Genomic DNA, 24,818 nt, shown 5'->3' with positions numbered 1-24,818 from the left:
TCACTGTCAGAAAACGACCGTCATCCTCACTCTTTTATTATGACACTGCTGGAAATGAGGTTGTACAAAGGTACCGCAACAACTGGTGGAAAACAAGTGGCTAAGACCTGCCCTAAAAGGGTACCTAAGCAGATGTCCTGCAGCCAGAAGGTTGCATGCCCTTCTCACAGAGGGGTGTGTTGCTGTAACCACCTCATGGCTTTAATGCTGCAGCTTGATTTAGACAGCTGGGGAAACACCCTAAGGAAAAAAAGTCGTTATAGCTAAACCCTGCATTGGATGTCTTGCAGATCTGCATTGCTATTGCAGTGAACAGCTGAACGTGAGACTGTTTTGACACCTGTTTTTTTGGACTCCAACTACATGCAAAGCCACTTGTTGAAGACTTGCTGTAGCTTTTATCATGTAAATTAGAGTAATTCTTCTCAAATACTAAAACAGTGAGTGCGCTCAGTAATGCACTTCAGATTATTTCATCCTGCAGTATGTAAAGGAGGTGCTTAGGGTCTCAGTATGACACTGGGGAGACGTGAGGAGTATTTTCAGTGCAGCTAATGAGTGGAGGGCAGGAGCCGGGGCTGCTCAGCGAAATGCAGGTAGCAACTTTTTACGTAAGGAGGAGTGAATCGACCAGGCAGTAGCACCTCGTGGCTCCATACAGTTGGTAAGTTAATAAACAGTGGGATGCTTTCACAGCCACTTTGCAGTGAACAGTAATTAGCAGACCTGTGCTGAAGCATGGGCCAGCTTCAGAGCTGAGTCTGTGGTTTGTAATTTGTCTCTGGTTTAGGACTGAAAACGTTGCTGACATTGGAGGAAACTTCGTTAACTAGGGCTTGGCAAAGAGGCTGCGTTTGCTCAAGCTGTGCTTAGCTCTTGCTAAAGACAAAGCAGTGTGGAGCCATGAGCAGCATGGGTTCAGGGCTTCTATTTTTTCTTTCTTGTTTTTTTTTTTAAACTTGTGTTGCACTGCATCATAGTGACACAGATCTAATTGTTAGTCCTGGTACTTGCCTAACTGCATTAAAACGGAGATGGTACAGAAGAGTTTGAAAGTTAGATACAGATCAGAAATTATAGCTGCTTAGAAGTAAAAGTCCCTAATACAGAATCACAGAGCCCTTGCAATTAATTCACAGCTTTACTTAAATTACTCACCTTTATCTAAACTCTTCACAGATGGCCTGAGGCATAGCAAAATGTGCCCTCATTTAAGTGGCTGTTTTAAAATAAACCCTGACAGGACTTTACTCAGGAGGTGTAGCACAGTGTTAGCAAATCTGAATAAATGGTGTTGGCTTTTTATGAAAACAAATTGGATTAATCTCAACAATTAGTCATAGGCAAACACATTTGCATTTATATTAAAAGAATACATAGCATGCCCAATGATAACATTGTTCTCAACACTGGTATGTGATCTCTGATGCCTGTTGAAATAAAATTTCTCAGAAATGTTTCTGCCTGCAGGTAAACAGAAACAAACTGGGTGATCATGCAAAAATGAGCAAAAGGATTTTGTGTTTTCAATCCATGGGGAGTTTGCCAGATGCACGTTCCCACATCTCAGAATCCCCACCCTGGCTCTCCTGTGGCTCACTGTCCATGCACACACAGGCTTCATAAACGATGGCAGTGTAAGCCTGTGGCTTAGCACAGAAGGAAACCCCAGCAGGGTTTATAAGCCCACAGTTGCTTTTAAACCCAAAGGGATTTCCTCTGCTCATGGCCCTTTTGGCCCTTCACAGCCTTGCAGGGGAAGAATGGCTTTTAAAGAGAGGCAGATGGCAGGCAAAACCCCTCACTCGTGTTTTGGTAGCCCTACACTAGCACCTGTGTCTGCTGAATGGCTCTTGACAAAAAGAAGCTGTTTTGGGTTCTTCTGTTCGGAGTCATTCTCAAAACCAAGAATGCCAAACAGGAGAATATTTTCCAGAGTTTTCGGGGTGGGGGAGAAATATGTAGAAACAACTCAGTCCATAAGTTTTGAACTAAAATAATGTAGGGCGTACATTTTGGATTCACACCAGCCCTTTCTCTTCACGTTGGCCATGAGCTGGTTATCTTGGATCCAGAGGGCCGGCAGGTGGCTGTGCCGTGCTGCCAGGAGTGAGCGCGGGCGGTTTGCAAACACTGCCGGCAGCAGAGATGGCCTAGCTGGGCTTGTTTTCACTCGAAGGCACTAAAACGCTTTTCATTTGTTGGCCGCTGTTTTGTTTCTAGGGCATCAGGAACTGTTTACACAGCAATAGATATCGCCACAGGACAAGAGGTAAGTGCCGGCAGCCCCAGCTGACTCTGCAGGTATCCAGTGCTTTCCCCTCCGGCAGGAATTGTGGATGGGGTTTTCAGCTTGCCAGCAGATGGGTGGTGCAGAGGCTGTTCCTCCTGAGCATGGACTGGTGTCAGCCTACAAAACGCATCGCCTGCCATCTTCAGCTCCTTGGTTCTTTAAGGCCACCGTGGGTCTGTGCCTCCGTAACTAAACACTTCCTGGGCCATCCACTTTCCAGCAGCTGTTGCACTGATGTGGTGATTAATGCCTGAAAAGGTGCCCGTGAACTCCTGGGCAGGGGGGTCCTGGTCCCCCTGAAATCAGTAAGAGCCTCGATGCTCTCTGTGCTTGGACTGATGCTGCACCCTTAGCTTTTAGGGCCAGTTGTATGAGATGTGTTTTGTTATACTCCATCTTCTGAACACATCTTTGCTCTCCACAGTACTGTTGGTCCATCCTGGTACCATGGTACGGCTGTCATCCCTGAATGGGCATTTCAATGGAGAGAAATCTATAAAGAAATGCCAGCAAGACTGATTTAAAAAAAAAAAAGAAAAAGTGTTTTTTATTGCTAGTGTAAATGTATTGCTTTAGAAAATCTTATCCCTGCTCCCAAGTGTGGATGCAGTTGTGCTACTACAGAGAATATTGGTCTGAGTGTAATTTAACTCCAAGTGTTTCCAGCATAAAAGCTGTCTGGGGGCCTGGCCCCAGTTGTAAAACCTAAAGATCTGTAACCACAGGCCTTGGGGAACCCTCGGGGTGTTCACAGCTTCCCCTATTGCTGTGAGGAATAAATAGCTTTGTTACACTGCTTGCTTTTGGACAGCCCTCGTCCTTACTAAGAACTACCAGAAGCAAGGGAAGGAGGGGCAGTGCCATCCTTCAAAGAAGGACGCGCTCGGTCTGAATTGCCAAAGACATGAATGCAAGCAGCTGACGGTCACTGCCACCACCCAGTCCCAATTTATCTTAATCACCAATTCAGACAGCAATACTGTTTAGCATTTTTTCCATCACGTGTCTCATCTTCAAAGGATAATACAAGAACTAATTAAGGAGAGATCGTGTTCAGGATGCAGTTTGGTGTTTTAGTTGTTCTGAAGCTGGCTGGCACTCACTAAAATGGGAAGATTCGTATCCAGGGCAAAGATTTCCTAAAAGCTACGCTCACGTTTAGCTGGTGTTGGTGACAGCCCACGATGCTACAAGGCAACGTCAGGCTCACCCTGGCAAGAACTGGTTGCAGGGAAGTGGGAGCCAAGGGGTTGAGAAACAAATCTGGAAGAAAAGCACTGTTTATTCTCACAGTCCCAGTAGGGGCTGATTTATGTGGCATCTTACCAATCGTTTCCTTTTTCAGGTTGAGGCAGAGGCAGGGTAGGTACGATGGTTTAGAGCAGATTTTGGTGTCTTAGGCCCTTTGCTCTTTAGGGGTACAGTCTAAGATTTCTGATGTATCATTTTCGCTTGTAAGCGTGAGATTCCAGTGATTCCACCCGCCTCCAGTGATGCTCTGTACAGGAGGACACTTTATAACTGAAAATCTAAAAGCCCTGAGCCCTGCTCATAACCCTGAGTGTGTCCATAAAATACCACAGAATGGATTCTTTTCTTTAAAGCCAGATTATTGCAAATCTAAACTCTGTTAAAAGATAAGAATTACCAGCTGTTTTTTATATATTTTCATAGTAACAGAATCACTTGCTGCTTGCAAAACATGCATAAATAATAATGGTGGTAATAAAATAAGTCTATCTTAAAAGAATGTAGGTCCAGAGAGTGCTATTAGAGATTTTTGATTGATCATTTAAAGACTGTTTTTACAGATTTTATAAGGCAAGATATATATGACCACGTGTAACTAGCACGCAAGCAAGTAAAGAAATAGGGTGTTGTAATGTAAGTTACCGAGCTCTAATGTGTAATAACAAGACAGTTTGGCACAACTCTGATAGATCGTTCCAAAAACACATTGTGTTCACTCTGATCTTGTGCAACAGACTATTCACGTTAATGCATTGTTTTCACTGTCGTTTTAGGTGGCCATAAAGCAAATGAATCTCCAACAGCAGCCCAAAAAGGAACTAATTATTAATGAAATCCTGGTCATGAGGGAAAATAAGAATCCCAATATTGTTAACTATTTAGACAGGTAAGTACTTCTGGTGTTGTCACGTGAATGTTCATTTCCATATTGAAACTGAAAGATGAAGAAAAGCCTTTGGTTACTCACAGAAAACAACTCTTTATCCACGTATAATTATGTGTATTTATATATTTATGTGTATATATGCATAAAAATATATGGGAGGAGACTGGTCTTTATGTGCATTAATCTTTTCTGGTGTATCAGAGCATCACAGAACGGTTGCAGTAGGCAGGGACCTCTGGGCCCATCTGGTCCACCCCCTGCTCCAGCAGGGCCATCCTGAGCAGGGTGCTCAGAAGCTTTTGAAGTTCTCCAAGGGGGAGACTCCACAGCCCCTCTGGGCAACCTCTGCCAGTCATCCATAGAGTAAAGAGGTGCTTCCTGATGTTTAGACAGAGTATGGAGTTCAGAGCATCTTTTCAAAGACCTCGATCAACCACATCTTACTAAAACTGCCTGTATCTCCACCTCCACCCTGTTTTTAAGTTGGTCATGTTTTCTGCATATTATCATAAATGCAGATATGCCAGTCTATAAATTATTTCTCTTTGGCTGTTCCAACCAGTTTCCATTGCTGTGGATTCCAGGAAGAGTAGGTTCTTGTTTCCAGACACACATAATTTGTCAGGTTTTAAACTGTTTTCCCTGTTTCTGAATGTATTTGTATAAGGTTTTCTAAGCTGTTGACCAATTTCTGTCTGTGGCACACACTCTCCCGCTGCCACAGACAACTATGAAAGTTGTCATCTTGTTCCTGGAGTTAATCAAGGTGTTTATGTATACGTTAAGATGATGAACCAGATGATCTGATATATTCCGGTTCAACATTCATCTTTGCCTTTACTGAATCACATTTTTCACTTGCTTGCCATCTAAGACATCTGATTTTTCACTTAGGTGCATTTCTCATTCGGGCTGCACAGTTCCCACATACTCTATAGCCTAGAAGGAATGTCCATTCATTTCATCCTGTCTTCATTTAAAAATGAACAGGAATCAAAGCCAACTGTTGTAATTTTCATAAGACAATTTAGCAACGCACATTTATCTCAACGCCATTGTTTTCTTGTTTCAGCTACCTAGTAGGTGATGAGCTCTGGGTGGTTATGGAATACTTGGCTGGAGGCTCTTTAACTGATGTTGTTACAGAGACGTGTATGGATGAAGGACAGATAGCAGCTGTGTGTAGGGAGGTAAGGGATCCTGTCTGCACTTCTGATTACTTGGACAGAGTGGTACTTTGAAGCAGGTGCAAAGAACATGAGTGGTTTCGTGTCCAGATCTTTGCTTCTGTATTGCTTTTTTAATATGGGAGAAGAAAGAGCATCTTAAATGAACTGCCTGCCAGAATCACTACACTTAGACTCTGTTACTGCACGTAGACTCTGTTACTGCACTGTTAGTGTATTCTCTCTTGTTTTGTGTTTTACTGTTCTCAACTTTGCCTCTTTAAACATTTGCCTGGAGCATGTCCATACTGCATTCCTTGCCTGTAAAAGCAAACATGTTGGTGGCAGAATTTTAAAATAATAGCAAAGAAAAATAGAGGCTCATTTATCACGGTCCTGAGCTTAAAAGGCTAGCATTCCACCCAAAGTGGTGTTTGCTTCTGAAAAATGACTAGCATGTTATTTCCAAATCTGCTTTAGAACCTAACAATAAAATCTTTGTCATGCAACCTTCCACCTAAAAGGGATCCACTTCATGCTGAAGAAAGTGACTTTTCTTTTGGCAAATAATAGTTTGTCATATGGATGGACGTGGCACATTCATTTTAACAGCAGTCATTCAGTCTGTGCTTTCAGAGGATAGTCTGTAACAATAATTGACATTTCTTTTTCAAAAGCTCATGTGCCTTCATTTAGAAAGTTATTCTAGCAGTGTTGAAGCGGCAAGCTATACCTCTTGAAAACAGAGTGTTCTGCCATTACTCTCAACTCATCTAGAAATTAAATCTTTTAGAACTATTTCTGTTATTGTGTGATGAAATCGAGTCATTAATTTTTACCCTTATGTTCTTTTCTTTTCTTTTTTTTTTTTTTTTTTTTTTTTTAATCTATCAGTGCCTGCAAGCACTGGATTTCCTTCATTCAAACCAAGTGATTCACAGAGACATCAAAAGTGACAATATTCTTCTCGGAATGGATGGATCTGTCAAATTGAGTAGGTATTCTTCGTCAGGCACAGCTCTCCCAGGATTGGGGTGTGGGGCTGCTTCTGACTGCCTGCCAGTTACCCAGAGGGGGTGCCTCTGATGGTGTCCTGACCGCTGCTTAACGCTAAGGGCTTTTCCATTACTTATTCCAACACACAGAGAAGTACAGGAAGAAGAAAGATGCAAGAAAAAACACTGCCTGTTATTTGTGCATGCCCCTTCCAGAGACCAGAGTTACGGTCTAAAGCCCCAAGTGCACAATAGTCACTGCAGAGCAAACAGACACTGCTGCTTTCCTAGCTAGATTCAACATCACGTTCTTAGCTATAAACCAGGGATTTTAACTTGGTTTCATAATTTTAAATGGCTTTAACAATACTTTTTTTTTTTTTTTTTTTTTCTCCTCAGCTGATTTTGGCTTCTGTGCTCAGATCACCCCTGAACAGAGTAAAAGGAGCACAATGGTCGGGACTCCTTACTGGATGGCACCAGAAGTGGTGACACGAAAAGCATACGGTCCCAAAGTGGACATCTGGTCACTCGGGATCATGGCAATAGAAATGGTGGAAGGAGAACCGCCTTACCTTAATGAAAATCCTCTCAGGGTAAGATGCCAATAGAATCAGACACCACTGTCTTTTTAAGCTGTCCTATGTTTAGACATAAAATCCCAGTCACGTCAGCTTGGACTAATTCCAGCAAAGGCTGCTTCTAAAAATGTCAGTGGAGTGTATCAGCACAGACTCTGGCTTTGGGGACGTAAATGGGAGAACCTCAAAAGACAAGTAGGATGGAGCCAGTTCAGAAGTTTGTCATTTTTGTCTTCAGTGATCCTTAAAATTTCTCAGGCGTTGTTTGAAATGTGTTTTAGCTGTACCTCTGACGCCAGGGATTTTTCAGTGGCAAGTTTCTCCAGCTGATTTTTTCTGAAACAAGCTTCAACTGCACCTGCAGGCAGAAGTATTTTCAAACTCAGATCAGTGTAGATCAGTTACCTGATCCTTTCAGGAGGTGTCATTGGTCAGAGTAATACCGTAATTATTGATTTCTAAATTGTTAATTTCTAAAATGCACAGAAACTAATGCATTGTTATTTTGAAGTTTTCGTTTATCCAAACTCTTAAAATGAAACAGCCAATTCTTATTCAAGTGTGCAATATAGGAGGAAGTTACACCAAGGAAAAAACTTAAGGCTGATAGCTGAAACGGTTAAATGCTACAGAGTTAATTCCTGGTGGGAGGCAGGAATCTATGAGGAATTTAATTTTGTACCTGTGTACATACATACGTAATTTTTGGTAAGGCTAGAACTAAAACACAGCATGACCTTTAGCTTTTCTCATAGTGGTGAGGCTGCAATTCCTCTGGCAGCCCAGGCTGTGTGCTGCAGACTGAACAAACAGCACAACCGGGCCATGCTGTTTAAGAAAGGAACATGACAAATACACAATCTTTTGTCTTCTACTTTTTATGAAAAAAAGTTTTCTGTATCTTTATAGAAGACCTGTTTTGGTTTGGCAGGTGCCCTGGGGTTTTGGGCTCCAGTGCACTCGTGTATGTGCTGTGCCACCATGTGAAAGGGTGTAAGAAATGGGTTTGGGTTCAGACTGATGTCAAACAAGCAGAGTGCACCTTAGCTGGTAGGCAGCAGACCTGTCACTGCAGACCAGTTTTACCTAGAAAGGCTTTTGCACATCACCAGTTCTTCTTCAGTTTCCTGCAGAGACAAGGCCCCACATTCCACGTGCATCCAGGGGAAACCCTTGCAAAAAAAAAAAAACAACATACATTGTATATGGCAGCAAAAACATAAAGATAACAAGTGTTGTTACTGGTTTGGATGCTGAAAACTCCTTGCTTCCTTAAACTTAGCTGTTAATTAGGGCTCCTCAGGACACGTCAGGTCAGCTGTTAAAAAGGTAACTGGATTTCCCACCACATTCACATTCAGTTATTCTTGGTATTGCCCAGACTAAATTGGAGATGGTGTTCTTCTCCATACGCACCTCATCTCCTGCAGGAGTTGAGATCAGTGTGGATGCTTACAGGTCCAAGGTATCTTCAGGTGTCTGAGTAAAACTGGCAGATTAAAATCGGGCACCTGAAGTTGGTACCATCTGCATCAGCTTTCCTGGCTTCTTTGCAGAGGTTGTTGCCCCGGAGCAAGGAGCAGTGAACAACTGTTGATGGAGTGAGTGCAGTTCCCCAGTTACCAGCTAGTTCTGTTAAGGTAAATCTATCCCAAACGGGACAGGATCTGACCTGCTGTTGTACGTGGAGTCTAAGACTCCAGAGGTTGCATCCAAGCAGGAAGGTTATAGGCAAGACCTGTTTTTAGAGCTAAGTTTTTAGCGGATGACACACAGTAGTTGTTGCAGTTAGTAATCTCACTGTGACCACATTCAGGGAATTCTGAAAAGCCTGGAAGCAAAAGGCTGCTCTTTTATTTTTATGAATGATTGTTTTAATAACGTAAGGCATGCAGGTGCTTCAGATACTGGCACTAATTTAAATTCATCAATAAATTATAAGGGCACTAAAGGATCATTAATCATGGATTTAATAGCAGTTTTAGTGTAGTCACATTTGTTGTTTTCCAGACATAGAGCAAACATTGCTCGGGTCCCTTCCAGCCTTTGCAGAACTCACAGGCAGGAACCATTTTCCAGCCATGACAGTCCTGGATATTCCTGTGATGGTATTTCTTTTCTCTCACTGTGATTTCCTGCCATCAGGAGTATTCCTAGGCCCTGAGGGACAATGCAGTAAATATCCTTCAAAATGCACATTGGACCTCCCCAGCTTTAATTAAAAAAGGAAGAAAAAAAAAAAAAAAAAGGCATTTCTGTTTGCTTTCTCATTTATTAACTGCAGTATTTAACTTTCCCTAAAAGCTACAGTGTGTGTTCCAAATGCTGTGGATCTTCTAGTTTCAGGCTTCCAAGTTCTCTGTATATTGTTCCTGCAGCGTATTTCTGATAACTCTGAGGTACTATTTTCAGAGACTGCAGCTAAAATTGCATGCTGACTCTTATTTTTTGGTAAGCTAACAAATTTATGAGCTTACTGCTCCTTTGCAGCTACTGCAAACATTGATTTCCCTTGACTGTACTTGTTTTTCTTTACTGGCTGCATCACAGGAAACCAAAAGGTACATAATTAGAAGGTACTGCAGATCCCCATAGACCTTTTCTGTTCTTGTAGAAATAATTAAAATGTGCAATACTCGAAATATTTAAAAGGTAAAATAATAGCTAAAGATGACTTTCTCATGACTCATACATTGTGAAGAAATGAGCAAACAGAAGAGCTTCGTTCATCCTGACACTCATGTTTCACAGTCAGCTGAATGTAGCTGGAACAAAAATTTCAGGTTTGACGTCAGTGCTGTATTCCTTCACTGCTGGAGAATTAAATCCCTTGGGTAGCACAGCTAAACGCAGTGAGGACAGGCACTCCAGCTCCCCACTGTGCCATGTGGCTGAGGTCGGCTGCAGACAAGCAGGATAGGACTGATTTTGTGATACTTCTGTTGTGGGGAAAGTAAAGAAACATATTGTTTTTACTCTAGGATGGTTCATTTGCCTTTCTAGGCCTGGAATTTTTTCCTCAGTACATAAGAGGAGAACAAAGTCAATTTGGTCACGGTCTGTTCGAATGCCAGCAGCGTGGAGCTGTTGTTAGCATGGCAGAGCTGTTCGTGAGAGGCCTAGGCCTGTTCTTATTATTGCTGTACATTTTTGGACATACTCTGCATGTCCAAGTCTGAGCAGTTCAGAATATCTTATGTTTCTAAGTAACATCTTCCAATAGCAGAATTAACTCAACTCTTATCTTCTGAGCATGTTAAAAGTGAACTGCATTCCACTATGTTTACCATATGTTTTGCAAAATTAGTTATAATTCCTTGGCCTGAAGATTGGAAAAGGAGTACCAGGAAGACTTGCTGAGCTGCATGAATACTGTTAGCTGTGAAGTGTCCTTTAATCTGCCTGAGAAAGTTAAGCCTAGCTTACGCTAGATGCTACTGAGGAGAAGGCCTGGGATTTTCAAGTGTTTGGAGGGGCCAGTGCAGTGACTGCGCATTCAGATGGGCGTTTATACACATGGAAGAGAACTCACAGAGGACTCAAACCTTAACACAAACACTCACAGTTCTCAGGTTAAACACTGTTTTCTGAGTTGTTTCTACCTCTTCTGTGTGTGGTGATGAAACGTGAAACAAGTGTAAGAAATTTAATGTTCTCTTTACTAAAAAAAAAAGCTTTTCTAAAATCCCATCTCCATTCTTCTCAATGGGATGCTTGCCTGAAACATGAAGATTATAGTTTAAATGAATATAGCCTATTCTGCTTCTCGTCTTTTTTTTTTGCTGAAGGGCTTGGTGAACATACTTATTTCTTAACTGAAGCCAATTTCTCTGTGTCACCAAGCATGAGATTTCAATAACCCATCTGCCAAAACCTCCCATTTCTTCCCTGGCAATTTCTGGAATGGGTCATCATTAGTCCATTTACTTGAGTATCACAATTTGCATAAGGTTACCATAGGGCTGGAATTGCTCTTGGCGTTGTTACACTGGCGATACAATGGCATTGAGGGTGTTTTGAGATGTAATTGCAGGTGGCTCCTGTCTGCCCAGTTATGCATTTTCTTCTTAATATAACTGTTCATGCAACTTACACTGTGTTGAAAATGATGTTCCAAATATTTTTGTTCCTTTTTTCATCCAGTTACCATATATATCAAGAACAGAACTAAAAAATTGGCTACTTTGGTTTTATGGAAGCTGTGCTTTAGGGACCAGTGAGCACAGCAGAAATATGTTTTATGTAATAATCCTTTGAAATAATACAGTTAGACCCAGTTCACTCTTAAAATAGCTTGTACAGCTAGTGTCAATACTTACAGAAGCAAAATATGCTTCTGCTGGTGTAGTTCATATTAACTAGGTCAGCCAATGAAATCAGCTGTCAAGGCAAAATCATACTGATGTTGGAATAGCTGTGTCTGCATCAGGGTTGCTGTTTTTGTTGGGATAGCAAAATTGTCTCTAATCCTCTGCCAGGGAGGAAACTGCTGGTGGAGACGGGACCTTAAAAATCGGGTTCGTGTGAGCAGCTAAGGAGCTGAAAGAAACAGGTGGAGTCTCATGTTTCCCTTTCTTCCAGGCGCTGTATCTGATAGCTACAAATGGGACACCGGAGCTGCAGAACCCTGAGCGACTCTCTGCCGTGTTTCGTGACTTTCTGAACTGCTGCCTGGAGATGGATGTGGACAGGAGAGGGTCTGCCAAGGAGCTTCTGCAGGTAAGGTGGGAAATGGCTGCAAGTGAAATGGCTGCAATATATAAGGATGTGCTCATCAGCTAAATGTGAAGGCGTCAGACTAATCCCCCCATATTAGTCTCCAGACTTGATGCTTCTTAAACAAAAGTAGTATTTTCATCTATATTCAGTTCTGCGCAGTAACAAAACGACTGAACTGGAGTGGCCCCAGCTTCAGAGGCAGAAATGGTGTTGCTAACTTGTGCACACAGGAACCCAAGGAAATCAGCCACAGCCGAGTGGTCAGAGATTTGGCTGTGGGAAGGGAAGGGCTTTGGGGTGCTCCCTGTGAGCATCAGAGGGGTCATCAGAGGGACTGCCCCAGTTTACCTGTCCTGCCCCCATTGAAGGTTTCTGCCACTGAAGTAGGGACGGCTGAATGAGACTTGTCACAGCACCATTTGCTGCCTGGCATAGCTGAGTAATGAGAGCTGCTACTGGTTTACTGCCAGGTTTCGTGGTGGGTGTAAACTGTGGTAGATACAGAGCTTTGTAGCATGTGCTCCTCGGCTGTCCCTGTTGTGAAAGTGCCAGTCAGCACAAGGAGGGGTAGGGGATGGAGCAAACAGCTCCCACTGCAACCCAAAGCCAGGTCCATCAGTGCTCTGTCCCTTGTCTCCCTTCTTCAGTCCTAAAGCCTTAAAATAAATAAATAAATAAATAAATAAATAAATAAAGCCTAAAAGCCTGGACCTCAGTGGCCTTCAAAGCTCCACACAGGCCTAAATACCATTTGGGATAACCATTTCTAGAGGTATTGGAGTTCCCCTGGGAATAGCTCAAGCCTCTAGTCCTTTTTTTTTTTGACAACTAAAACAGCCTGTGTCTTTAGAAGACAGGAACCTAAGTAAGTATTTGAAGTTTCCTAAAAGAATCAAGGCTCTGGAGCAGCAAGAAACATTCCCAGAGGGCCAGCAGGGCAAAAATCCCAGCAAGCTGAAGACACTTCGATAAATGGATTAATAAGATGATGTGCTGTGTTTGCCCATGATAGCAAGGGTACTGGACATGAAGACACAGATGGTACCGTCAGTCCTATTTCTGTGTATTCCTGGTACCAGAGGAATAATGTTTGAGTCTGTAACTGAGTTTGGAAAGTAATGGTTGGTTTCTTTCTTTCCTTTGGGCAGCATCCATTTTTAAAATTAGCCAAGCCTCTTTCCAGCCTGACTCCTCTGATCATTGCAGCAAAGGAAGCAATTAAGAACAGCAGCCGCTAGTGCTTCAGGCTGGCTTTCTCCCATGCCAGCTCCCTCCAGAGCAGGACTGAGAAAAAAAAAAAAAACTCTATAAAACCTCAACGCTTCTGCTGCAGGATGGATGGATGGATGGACAGACCAACAGTCGCAGTCATGGTGGTAGGAGGGGAGAACAACTGTTCTCCAGTCCCTCAATGAGTAAAAACTTATCACGTGTCTTCTTCCTGCTTTCTGGCTCCTTAATTTATTTTTTAAATGAAACAGGGCTTAAGACAGAGAGGTAATGACAGAAAATGCTTTGCTGCTTCAGCCATTTCTAAGGTAAAGCAAATGCAGTTGGAAGATTCCCTTCCTTCTCTCCCTGTGAATAAGCTGTACATTCACTTTTAAATTGTCAATTGTTTCTTAAAGATGCAAAGTCCCTTTTATGTTATTTTTTTTATATGGTTTGGAATTGGAGAAGGGTCTTCTTCATTCATAACTCCAGACTGCACTGCCTTTTGAATACAGTCCACTCGCTGGTATTTGCCCAATCATTATACTTCTAGATGAGGAAGAAAGTGAAATTGCGTTTCCAACCAAAAATGAATCAGGAGTGGAGCAGACAAAATATCCTGTTGAGATACAGGCTTTCAACTGTGAATATATCGTGTTTCTGTTCTTGGCAGTTTGATTTGTATAACTAGTTGTAATATGGGTGAGAGTCTTACTGAAACGAGAAAGCAGAAAGATCGGTGTGCTCAGAAAGGGCTTGTGTGATGCAAAGCTGTAAGAGAGATGTGACGTGAGAGCAGGCCCAGCCTTGCTCAGTGCCGAGCCCCAGCGGATCCCTTGGCAGAGCACGGAGCAGCGTCTGCAGCCCTGGGCTGGAAGGAGGCGCGAGCAGCAGCAGCCTGGTGCTGGGTGCCCCCCTTCTCCCGGGACTGGACTGATCGCCCCCGGTGGGATTAGCCCTCTTGGGTTTGTGCGGGAGCAAAGGAGGGAAAAACCAAGCTGGGCGGTGCTGCCACTTGTGAGGACGCCTGCTCCCGTCTTCTCGTAGCTCCTGGGAAAGGTCGGTAGCACCTGTGCGAAGGCAGCCAGACCACTCTGCGGGCTCCGTGCAGGTGAGTGTCCTTTGGGCGCACGAGTGCTGTCACGGGAACTGCGACGCTGGTGCAAAGGAGTGACGGCTTCCAGGGTTCGGTTCTGCCTGAGCCAGTGCCCCAGACAACTTGGGACGAAAGTGCATTTAAACCTGAAGCCTTGCCCTGAGCAAGAGCAAAGGTACGAAATGCAGAGTAGATTGCAGAAACATTTCGAGCCATAAAACCCGCCTGCTCTCTGGTCTCCTGCATACAGCAGGCGCTGCTGAATGCAGTTCTGAGTTGCTGAGGGAGAGCGAATCCTGGATGTGACTGAGGATTGCGCTCGCCTGGTCAGCTGATCTGTAAGGGAGCAGAGTAGTTCTAGTATGCCGTTTGTGTTTTATTTATTCTTTTCTGAAAGAAAGATGGAGTGCGGCTTCACTCAGAAAAAGCATTTTGTATGGGTTATTTGTTGCTGTACTTTATTGGTACAACTAATCAAAGACCTCCAAAACAGCATTTAAATCAACACTTACCTAATGAGCAAAAAAATGTGTAAAACAGCTTTCTGCTGTAGTCTGTCATGTTTAGGCCTGGTCCTGCAAGGGGCTAAGCAGGCTTTAAGGTACTAAAAACCTTCCCATTTTGCCGGTACGAATGAAGGATGTTTGGGCTACTCTTGAATTAGGCTATTAGCTTGTTTGGTTTTGGCTTCTTATTTAGTCACAGTCTTTGTGTTGCAAATGTCGTTAATGCTGCCGCCTAACCCACCCTCACTCCTCTGTCCATCCCAGTGTCTTTGCTGAGGCGATGGGAGAGGCGATGCTCGTTAGGTTACCACAGCTAGGTACAAATTAGCTTCTGGCATCCTGGGGAGTACAACAGGTTTGATTTTCAGATACACAAATACGAAAAGATGCTGCTGCTTTTGTGAGGCCGCATTTTTTTCTGTCAGCTCAAGCTATCTACCTGGGAGATAAGCTTCCCTGAGAAAAAAAGAGCGACTGGGACTTGTGAAGGGCTGCCCTCTATTTGTAAAGCGTTAATCTGAATGAAACATGTTTGTATTCCATGTCAGAAGTGAAGAAACAAGTGACAGTTTTTCTTACCAGTAATGCTTTTAGTTTATCCTACCCACAAAGGAACAGACAGCCGTCCTTTGAAAGGAAAGCACTTTTTTATGGTACACGTTTGCTGGACATACGAGATACTTACATTGACAGACTACGCTACGTGATTGCTTTTTTTTTTTCCTATTTATTTTCTTTAACAGTAAGTTTCTTGGCATCTCTAATTTCCAGAAAAAACTTCAGAAGGATAACAAATAAAAATAGGAAATTGGATATTAGTATTATTTTTCTGGCCATTGTATGCTCCAGAATACAGAATATTGTTGGCACTGGCTTTTTAATACAACTGCTTTAATAAGAGGCCTTAGTTTTTATTTTATTATATACTATATTTATTTTTCTTTGCATCAGAAAATCCAGAGATTTTTCTGCTAAAAAAATTCTGTGAGGCAGAAAGGATTCAACTGAAATCATCTCTGCCAGTGATTCTTTTCCACATGAACTGTAATTGCCCAGCTGGGAATGTTTTACGTACAGGGAAGCTCACCTCCAGCATCTGGAGGCACCAGGCTTTGTGCTTGAGACAGTCTCAGGCACTAGATTCTGAGTCACTAGATACTGAAGGGTGGCAGCTGTTTTTATCTTTTCCCAACTCTGATAGGAAATGTGGCATATTAATAGTAAAAAAAAAAAAAAAAAAAAAAAAAAAAAAGTAATAATAAATCTGTCCTGAGATGCGTAAGTCTTGTACATTATTTACAGGCGCAAGTAGTAAGTTAGGATTGACAATAGTGTTGACCTTCCAGAAAGAAGAGGCTAATATTATAAAATCTCTGGAATTATCTCGGTTTTTTTTTGGACTGCTATCTTCAGATTAAGCAATTAGTTTACATATATTTTTGAAAGTATTAGAAATAGGATGTTTCTGTTTTTAAATGCATAGGTAAATGTTAAATACGTTTCAAACATTTTCATTCCAAGATTTTAAAAGACTGGTTATTTGTGTTTATTTTGAACTTCATTAAATGGTTAAAGAAAGTGAAAACAAAACAAAAAAAAATCCAGAGTTTGACTATGATTCCCATCCCTGCAGTGTGTGAAAATGACCTGTTAGCTTGCTGTGGTTTTAATGAGTTCTGGGACAGAAGCATGACAGCAGTAAAGTCAGGGAAGCTTGAGAAGCACAGAAAAGATTATTTATTTAACAAAAAAAGAAAAAGGGAAAAAAAAAGAAAACCAAAACCAATAATCATACAGAATTCCATACAGCTCCTGCACACACTCCTGGGAGCCTGCACAGGGGGGTGGAACTCAGTGCTCTCGGGGTCTGTTCACAAACTCAGGCCAGGGTTGTGTTCCTACTTCTTGTGTCCAGCACTTCTCTAAGTACGCATCGCCTTGCCATCTTTGGATACTGCTTGGCCACCTCACGCTACTTACAAATGAAGTATTCTTTTTAGCTGTTTATGTTGGATTTCTTTGAGGCCAGTGGCTGTACCTCAGCAGGTCTTTCAGTCAGCCTCCCCCCCGTGTCCTGCCACCAAAAATGAAGCACATTCCGGTCACCACAAGAAGGAAAGTAAGTACTTAACTCTGTCCTCTAAGTGTAGGAAATGTCACCGTACCCTATGATCTGTGGTTCCAGTATATGCTCAGTGGCTTGGCCACAGAGTATCCCTCACGCTGAGCTGTACGTGTGTGCATTTCTTCGCTTAATGGATCTGCTCTAACTGGATTAAGAGATGGAGAGAGCTCTGCTAGCACCTACCGTTAAAGACAGGAGCCAGTTGTTCTTGCTTGACACCCAGGGCACGCACACTGACGCCAGCTTAGCCTTGCTAAGCATTATCAAGATTGCAGTCCACAGGCCTTCATGGTGGACTGTTGTTCCTATATGTGCAGAACTTAAAGATGGGGTAAGCTGATGAAGGTTCATAAATATAAACGTTCAGCTTTTGTTTTTCAACTGAGTGGGTAAATAACTCTACTTTTAGCCCCCAGTTTTCAGGAAACAGGCAGGAAACTACCATCCAAGGTTTCCTCGGGTGCAGTCTGCAATTCAGGGGTCTTTAAAACTTTTCTTTGCTTGCGTCTGTCCTTGAGCTGACAGAGTGATTTCTTTTTCTGGCTGAAACTTGCAGCATCTTGCTTATACGTGTGATTTAGAGCTGACTGCCATAATCCTGGGTATGTGTCATGTATATAAACGTTCACTTTCCTGAGCCTACAAATGGACGCATGCATCTTTGGTGACAAGTCATCTCAAAAGAAAAAAAATGATACAGGAAAGACAATGAGGGATGCTTACGTGCTCTTTGTGGGTTCCTTTTGGTCTGCCATGAAGGCGGGAGCCTGCAAACTTTGTTCTCACTGCTTAACTATTCTTCCAAGCAAGTATTCATGTTCTGCTAGCATCTGACACTGAGTGAGGAAACTAGGGAGCAGTCTAACTTGTTAGAGCTGATAATATGGAAAGGTGCTCATTGTTTTAATAACCTCTGAGTACAATAGCATTACATTGGACAGTTTCCAGCAGATTGCACATAGGCTTCGGCATGAGTGTGCGTGGTGTCTCGTGCTCTCATTGAGTGGCACTGCATTCACAGCTGCCTGGGTTTCCGCGAGGCTCCCTAATCTTTGCCTCGCACAGCTAACGTGCCAGAGGGACTCAAAGCCCCAAGGCCACAGCTGGATGCAGTGGTCTGAGCTGGGAGCTGTTGTGAATGCAGGTCAGAAGAGCCACGTGCGCATGCATTCAAACCACAGTGCTCTGAGGGAGGTAGCATATGACCTAAGAACATGAGCATTTGTGTGTCACCGCTGCTTTGGCCTTGGCTCCTTTCAGGGGCTTGAAACAGCTAAGTTTTCCTAAGGTGAGAAACTGAAAAGGTCTTTCACAGGTCTTGCTCTTCCTAGTCTCTATGCTTGACTGTATGTTGTTCCTCTTTCTGTGCCCTCTGTTCTTCCTGTGCTCAGTGACTGCTCACCACGACTGTGTTACTGGCTCAGAGAGAGTGCTGGAAATCCTCATTTTTCTGCCCTTTGAGCTGCCTGTTTACAGCAGCATTTTTAACTCTGTAAGCCTGGTAGGGATGCAGTGTTACCCTACACCTTGTGCATAACCTCCAAGAGCATGTGGCAAGCCAGCTCAAGTACATGCTTGCATTGAGGGCTCCCAGATGCCACAGGCTGGCATACCACTATTGCAAACATGAGAAAAATAGCAGCAAGTGGTTGTTTTTAAAGCCAGGTCCTTTTGCTGCTGAACATTCTGTATTTCATTTGTCCAGCCCAGCCATAGACTTAGAGATCAGGTACAGGCACGGCTTCTACTCCCACTGAAGTTGGTGACAATTTGGTTGTTGGCTTCCACGACAGCAGAACCTGTTGCTTAATAACTAGGTGCTGATAAAGCTCTCGGTACGGGGGGGCAGTGGTGTCCCACAGCCAAGTGAGCAGGTGGGTAGAAGGGAGCTGCTCATCGTTCTTTTTCTCCATCATGCAAAGCTTTTCATGTCAGAAGTGGGTCAGTGTAGCAAATCTGAAGCATGCAATTCTCTTACATCCATGTCAGCTGCGACTTTTGACCTTTGAGGAGAAGCTGCACAGAGGCAATTGCTTTTTGTCACACTATTTATATTAGTGTTAAATAATGCTGCTAAACCAGTCTGTAGAACAGCAACAAGGAAAAAAAAAAAAAAAAAGCCTCTCAGCTCTTCAGGTGCAACACTCATAAGCTGCTGCTATCTGCTGTAGCAGGTGAACAAGTGGAAGGGGAGCTGCTCTAGGTGGGAACCAGTAGCAAACACTGTGTAGCCTCCAGTGAAGAGAACAACCCCTTCTTGGGTACAGCCCGAATTCACTCTGGGAGTTACTCTGGTGCACTGGTGCTGCATCTGCACTGCAGATGCCGTGCATACACAGACGTACATTTTAGGAAGATCTGCAAAAGAATTCTGCAACTCTTAACTGGATCAGGATGTAACCTACTCTAAACTCCAGTTTAGTCTGAAGCAACCAGTTTACATCTACACTGGTGTCTGCTAGATTTTTTTTTTTCTTCAGGGTATCCAGACAAAAGTAAACAGAGGAAGGAGCCTACATTTTCATTGTTTAACAGAAATGTATCTCATTTTGCTGTACATTCCTTTTTTAGGACATGTTATCTGTTTAAAAAAAAAAAAAAAGAAAAAAGAAAGAAAAGAAAAAACAGAAAAAAAAGAAAAAGATAAAAGATAAAAAAAAAAACAAATGTGTAGTGAAAAATCTTCTGTAACTTTGGATTAAGAGGTAATTATGATCTTTTTAAAAAGAGAACTAAGTTATTTACTTTGTAAATGTGCTGATGGCATGGATCCATCTTACTGACCTCAGCATCTTTTTTTTTTTTTAAAGATTTTGGGTTTTGTTTCCAATATTAAGTTATTTTAAATTGTGGTTGAAGCAATAGAAAATTGAAATATGGATTGTGCATGACTGTGTCTTGAGTGTAAAAATATTGCAGTTTGAAACTTGGACCTAAAGTATTGCAAATAAAAGTTATAAATACCAGTGGACTGTGACTGCAGCTTTTCCTAACGAAACAGGCTCAGGGCTGGCTGAAGATACAACAGCCTCAATCATCTGCAGTCAGAAAGACTTCATCTGTTTGGCTGTTTGTGCTTTTAGCTTTCACCTGTGCCACCAGAGTATGATGTTATGGAACAGGACTTACCTTCTACAAGCCTGTATTTACCCTCTGCTGCTGGAGCTTCCTTTGTCCATGACAGCAGACAGACAGTCTTTTTACTGCTCTCATTTGCAAAAAGTCACTGAGTGCTGTGACTTTTCAATGTGCTCTGTCTCTGTTGCCCCATGTTTACAAAAATAACACCCCTTCCTCATGAATATGGAGAGTTGCACATTAGCCACCTTACCTGCCTCTACCAGCATCTCATAAATCTTAAAAACTGCTTACTGAACACCATTCACTTCAGTTCTTGTATGGCTGCTCAGAGAAAGCAGTGACAAACTCACCTGGCCAGATTTAAAGCAATGCCAGATTTAAAGGTGTATGAGCAACCTCAGCTCCCCTCCTGTGTGTACTGGGAGTCCCTTGTACTGCTGCATGGCTGCCCTGCATCCCGTAACTGCTCTGTCTTAGAAGGCTTCCCTGGTATTTGCTAATGGTGGAGGAAGGGAGGGAAGCAGAGGCCCCAGCCGTGCGCTGTAGGGGCATGTTAGCTGGCCCTCTCTGTCAGACCTCAGCCTGGCCTCTGTGCTAAGTCCCATCTCTCCACTTCGTGCTCAACTCACACCTGGATGTTGACGCCAAGGCTGCACCTACCTCTAGGCCCACCTCAAAGGCCTTCTCCAGCCCCGCTGTGGCTCTCACTCTCACAGGGCATTGTGCTGGCTGCCTGCCTCACTCAGCCCCAGTCCTGCAGCTCCAGCACCTCCTGCTCCCATGCTGTGCATCCAGCGGCTCCCCTACTGCTGCTGCTGTGGGTCACCTGGGTAAACAGGGGACAAACACTGCAGTGGCGGCACCCACTGAATGCCAGCGGCTCACCAGCCAGGCACACGGGGAACCTCCCAACAGTGCATGCAGCATGGCTAGCGAAGGGCTGCGCGTTGGTCTTGTAACACCACATGGCTGTGAGCATGCATGCCAGTGCCTGCACGGGTGCACACAGACATGAGCCCCTTATAAAACTTTCTAACACGAACAGAGCTAGCATTTTGTGTGTGTGTACATAAAAAAAATAGGTAGCCCTCTCCCACAGACCCTTATGGGGGGGAGTCTCTAGCAATTTACATGTATTTTACATATATGTACACATGCAGGCTGTAGATATACATAAAAAGGAACACCTTAGCTAGCTATGGAACACATCACTCAGTAGCTCTCGCTCTGTAAGACATGTACGCATAGACAGCACGACAAATAACAGTTGTCTCTCCAGTTAGTTACATATACTATGTAGTATACATGTATTTTATAAATATATATAAAAATGTGCACACATACATATTTAATATTATGTAATACACCTATAGATGGCAAGAGTGTTTTAGATTGTTATATAAGGGTCTCTATAGTGTGTATGGGTATAAACAATAGAAGTAGCTAGCGAGCGATTGATAGAAACACAGAAGGGTACACTGTATGTACTTAGAGCGCTACACATAAATATACATACTATGTAGCATATAGTTAAAAAGAGGCTCTCACAGAATGAGAGCACTACTCATATGTAACTCTTTCTCTGGCCCCATATGGACAATATACACACATTAAATATATACACTTATAGTTACACCAAGGCAAAGCACACCTTATGTAACTATATAACGCTCTCTAGCTCTTCACATATCTATATAGAATCATAGAGTGCTTTAGCTATCTACATATACATAAAATAAACACACACACATATATATAGAGAGGGAGAGACTCTTCCTTAATAGAAGAGTCTCTCTAGGTGGCTTATATATACCTATATTACGATGTGTACCTACATACATACTAAAATATACGATACATGAGCTATATAAATGCTGTGTGTATATATTATACAGTGTACTTTATATATAAAATACTTACACATACAGAAACCATTATATAAATGTTATACTGTCCCCATCGATATATATTACATATTTTGTATATACACTGACATATAACTACATAACTGTATATATTATAGATAGAACATGCATATAGTTTGCTAAAAAGGAATTAAAAAAAAAAAAGCATTTGTGCATATGTATATATACACAAATTATAAAATGTTCATCTCTATATGTACACAAGATACTATATAATATTTATAGCTAATTAGAATATGTTACAGAATTATATATGTACATGTATCATATATAGTATCTCATGTATATACACACACGTCAGGACAGATTAAGAAGGGGGGGGTCAGTGTGTGTATGGCCAGACACAAAAAAAAAGGGGGTGGGGACACAGTGTCCATCCGTGTCATCCCCCCCCCCCACACACACACACCATTTATTGTCATATACATAAATGTTATGAGACAGACAGAGACCGTTCTATAATCATGTAACACTGTAGCATTCACTAGACTGGTAGATAATATATAGTTCATACACACACACACAAACACCCTAGACCTTTATATAACAAGTTTAGCGCTTTTTGTCTCTCTCTCTCAATATTTGTAGAAGATAGATTATATATTTTATACATGTGCACACACTTCTACTCTTATGTGACTCCAGCCATATGTATGTACATGTATATGCACATACACCCCATAAAATGTTCCCTCTCTCTAACCATCTGTATATAATATAGTACCTATCATCCTATACCACACTGTCTATATATATACATATTTAAAGAATATAACATATACTATAAACTAAATATCATATATTTATTTATATATGAGTGTACCTGTATACACACAAGAGTGCCTCTCTGCTTACACCTACACGGGGGGGGGGGGAGGAAGAGAGAGACAGAGAGAGAGAGACACCCTTCTATAATTCTCTTGAGCCATCTACATATATGTATATATATTTATCTGTTGAAATATGCATGTGTATATTTAATATATATATATAGATATACACAGATAGAGCCCCTTAAATACATAACACCATATTATATGTATGGGTATAGCTATATACATACACATAACTATACATACATCTATATATACACATATATAATATTTTCAATTCATCCATGTATTCTTTTTATATATATGTAAGACATACATATATATGTAGGATGAGAGCGCTCTCACCTACCTTAGGTAACTGGACAACACTGTATTTCACTCTCCATCTGTATTATATATGTAAGAAAGACGTATCTAACATACATGCTATCTACATATATAACAGATTATACAGTATTTTAGTATATAAATATGCACCTTATGTATGCACTTACATGCACTTTCTCTAGCCATCTATATATCATATACTACTTATTTTATGTATACATATGTAGACACTTCTATAAATATATAACACACTCCATGTGCATTCTATAGGATATAATATGTATATTTGTATCTATGGGTGCATACATATGTATATACACATGCGCACATATAGACTCTGTTTCTCTCTAGTCAGCTATATGGAGTGCTAATGTATATTTTATGTATATGTGTCTATGTATACAGACATACAGAGCATTTTATATTGGGGGGGGGGGGGGCAGAAAAACAGCAAGAGTGTTCTATAACTAATACTCTCACAAGCCATCCTATTTTTTTCAAATACGGGTGTGTATATATACATGTATACACGTATTTAAAAACTTTTATATAGATATATAACCACATAACACTATCTACCTTAATAGATACACAGAGCCTTAACTAACGATGTAACTTTCTATCCATATAGTATACATTTATGTTTTACATCTTTAGTGTAATGCATGTGTGTGTGTGTATACACATAAATACAAATGTATATTTTGTAACAATAGCTGGAGAGAAGGGGACATGCTACCTAGTTACAGAACGGTCTCTGGATCTCCATCCATTTATGTATGTATGTATAGGGTGTGTGTATGTATACCTGTGTATATAAACATATATACATGTATATATACACGTACACACACACATATTCACATACACAGAGACCCTTAAATAGCTGTGTAAGTCTTGCTATTGCCATATTATATATATATGTATGCACACATATGCACAGAGTGACCCTTACAGAACTCTCTAGATGTTGATTGCATAATACTCAATACAAACACAAAGCGTAATATGCATAGGGACGGATATATAAATAAGGGCCTGTGCATTGTATCTAAAAACTATGCCCGTCAATGGCTAGAGTGTGGCACAGCTGCAGCCGGAGGGGGGTCTCTCTCCCTCTCCCTCCCTCCCCCACCTGTGTGTACCTGTGGGTTCTTTCTCTGTAGAAACAGACATTTAAGAACTGTGTGGATGTGCGGGGAACGTTTCGTTGTCACCCCCCTGTTCCCGCACAGCGCCCCAACAGCGGCAGCCCCGCGGGGCCCGCCCGTCCCTGCCGCCCCCGCCCCGCCTCACGGGGAGCCGCCCGCGGCGCCTCCGGGGCCGCAAGATGGCGGCCGCAGCGCCGCCTGCGGGGCCGTCGCGTAATGGCGGCGGCCCAGGCGCGAGTCGCGGGCGCCCCCCTGCGGCCGCTGGCGGGGCGGGCTCCAGCCGCGAGCCCCAGGCCGAGCGCGGACCCCGCTGCCGGGATGGGCCCGGGGCTCCTCGCCCCGCCGGGCCCCGCGGGTGCCGTGGAGCGGGCGAGGCTCCAGCACCGACCTGGGGCGGCCGCAGGGAGCAGGTGGCGCTCCCCGCTCCATGCCGCAGCCAGGGGAGGGGCCGTGTGGGGGGCGCCTCGTCCAGCCCCGGCACGGCTGCCGCGGGGCCCCGTGGCCGTCACCTCGCTCCCCTCCCGGGCCCGGCTGTGAGGCGAAGGGCGCGGCGGAACGGGCCGAGGGGCCACAGGTGTGCGCATTTCTCTTCCCCGGCATGCCATAAACGACGTGTGTGTATGTGTGGGGAGGTCTTTTTCTCTGAAAGCAAATGTTTCGTTTCAGACATT

The 24,818-nt window shown here is 42.8% G+C and overlaps 2 protein-coding genes across 11 annotated transcripts in view; one reads left to right on the top strand and one right to left on the bottom strand.

Moving 5' to 3' along the window:
* Nucleotides 1–19,796, top strand: part of PAK3 (p21 (RAC1) activated kinase 3) — a 119,881-nt gene extending 100,085 nt beyond the window's left edge. For all 10 annotated transcript variants that reach the window (XM_084535071.1, XM_084535068.1, XM_084535067.1 and 7 more), the window contains 7 exons: nucleotides 2,224–2,272; nucleotides 4,318–4,430; nucleotides 5,503–5,620; nucleotides 6,491–6,590; nucleotides 6,991–7,187; nucleotides 11,754–11,891; nucleotides 13,040–19,796. In XM_084535071.1, the coding sequence (XP_084391197.1) occupies nucleotides 2,224–2,272; nucleotides 4,318–4,430; nucleotides 5,503–5,620; nucleotides 6,491–6,590; nucleotides 6,991–7,187; nucleotides 11,754–11,891; nucleotides 13,040–13,129 (805 nt within the window). In that variant the 3' untranslated portion in view covers nucleotides 13,130–19,796. The remainder of the gene's footprint in view (nucleotides 1–2,223; nucleotides 2,273–4,317; nucleotides 4,431–5,502; nucleotides 5,621–6,490; nucleotides 6,591–6,990; nucleotides 7,188–11,753; nucleotides 11,892–13,039) is intronic.
* Nucleotides 1,129–24,747, bottom strand: LOC311444149 (uncharacterized protein; the record flags this gene model as incomplete). Its single annotated transcript, XM_084535101.1, has 3 exons — nucleotides 1,129–2,786; nucleotides 20,572–20,737; nucleotides 24,142–24,747. One exon carries the CDS (start codon nucleotides 24,745–24,747, stop codon nucleotides 24,289–24,291), a length of 459 nt encoding a protein of 152 aa, XP_084391227.1. The 3' UTR covers nucleotides 1,129–2,786; nucleotides 20,572–20,737; nucleotides 24,142–24,288.
* Between the last annotated feature and the right edge of the window lie 71 nt (nucleotides 24,748–24,818).

This window comes from Aythya ferina, assembly GCF_964211825.1.
Source record: "Aythya ferina genome assembly, chromosome: 13".
Classification (NCBI taxonomy): Eukaryota; Metazoa; Chordata; class Aves; order Anseriformes; family Anatidae; genus Aythya; species Aythya ferina.
Note: the sequence above shows the minus strand (reverse complement) of the source record. Positions and strands in the feature narration are given on the sequence as shown.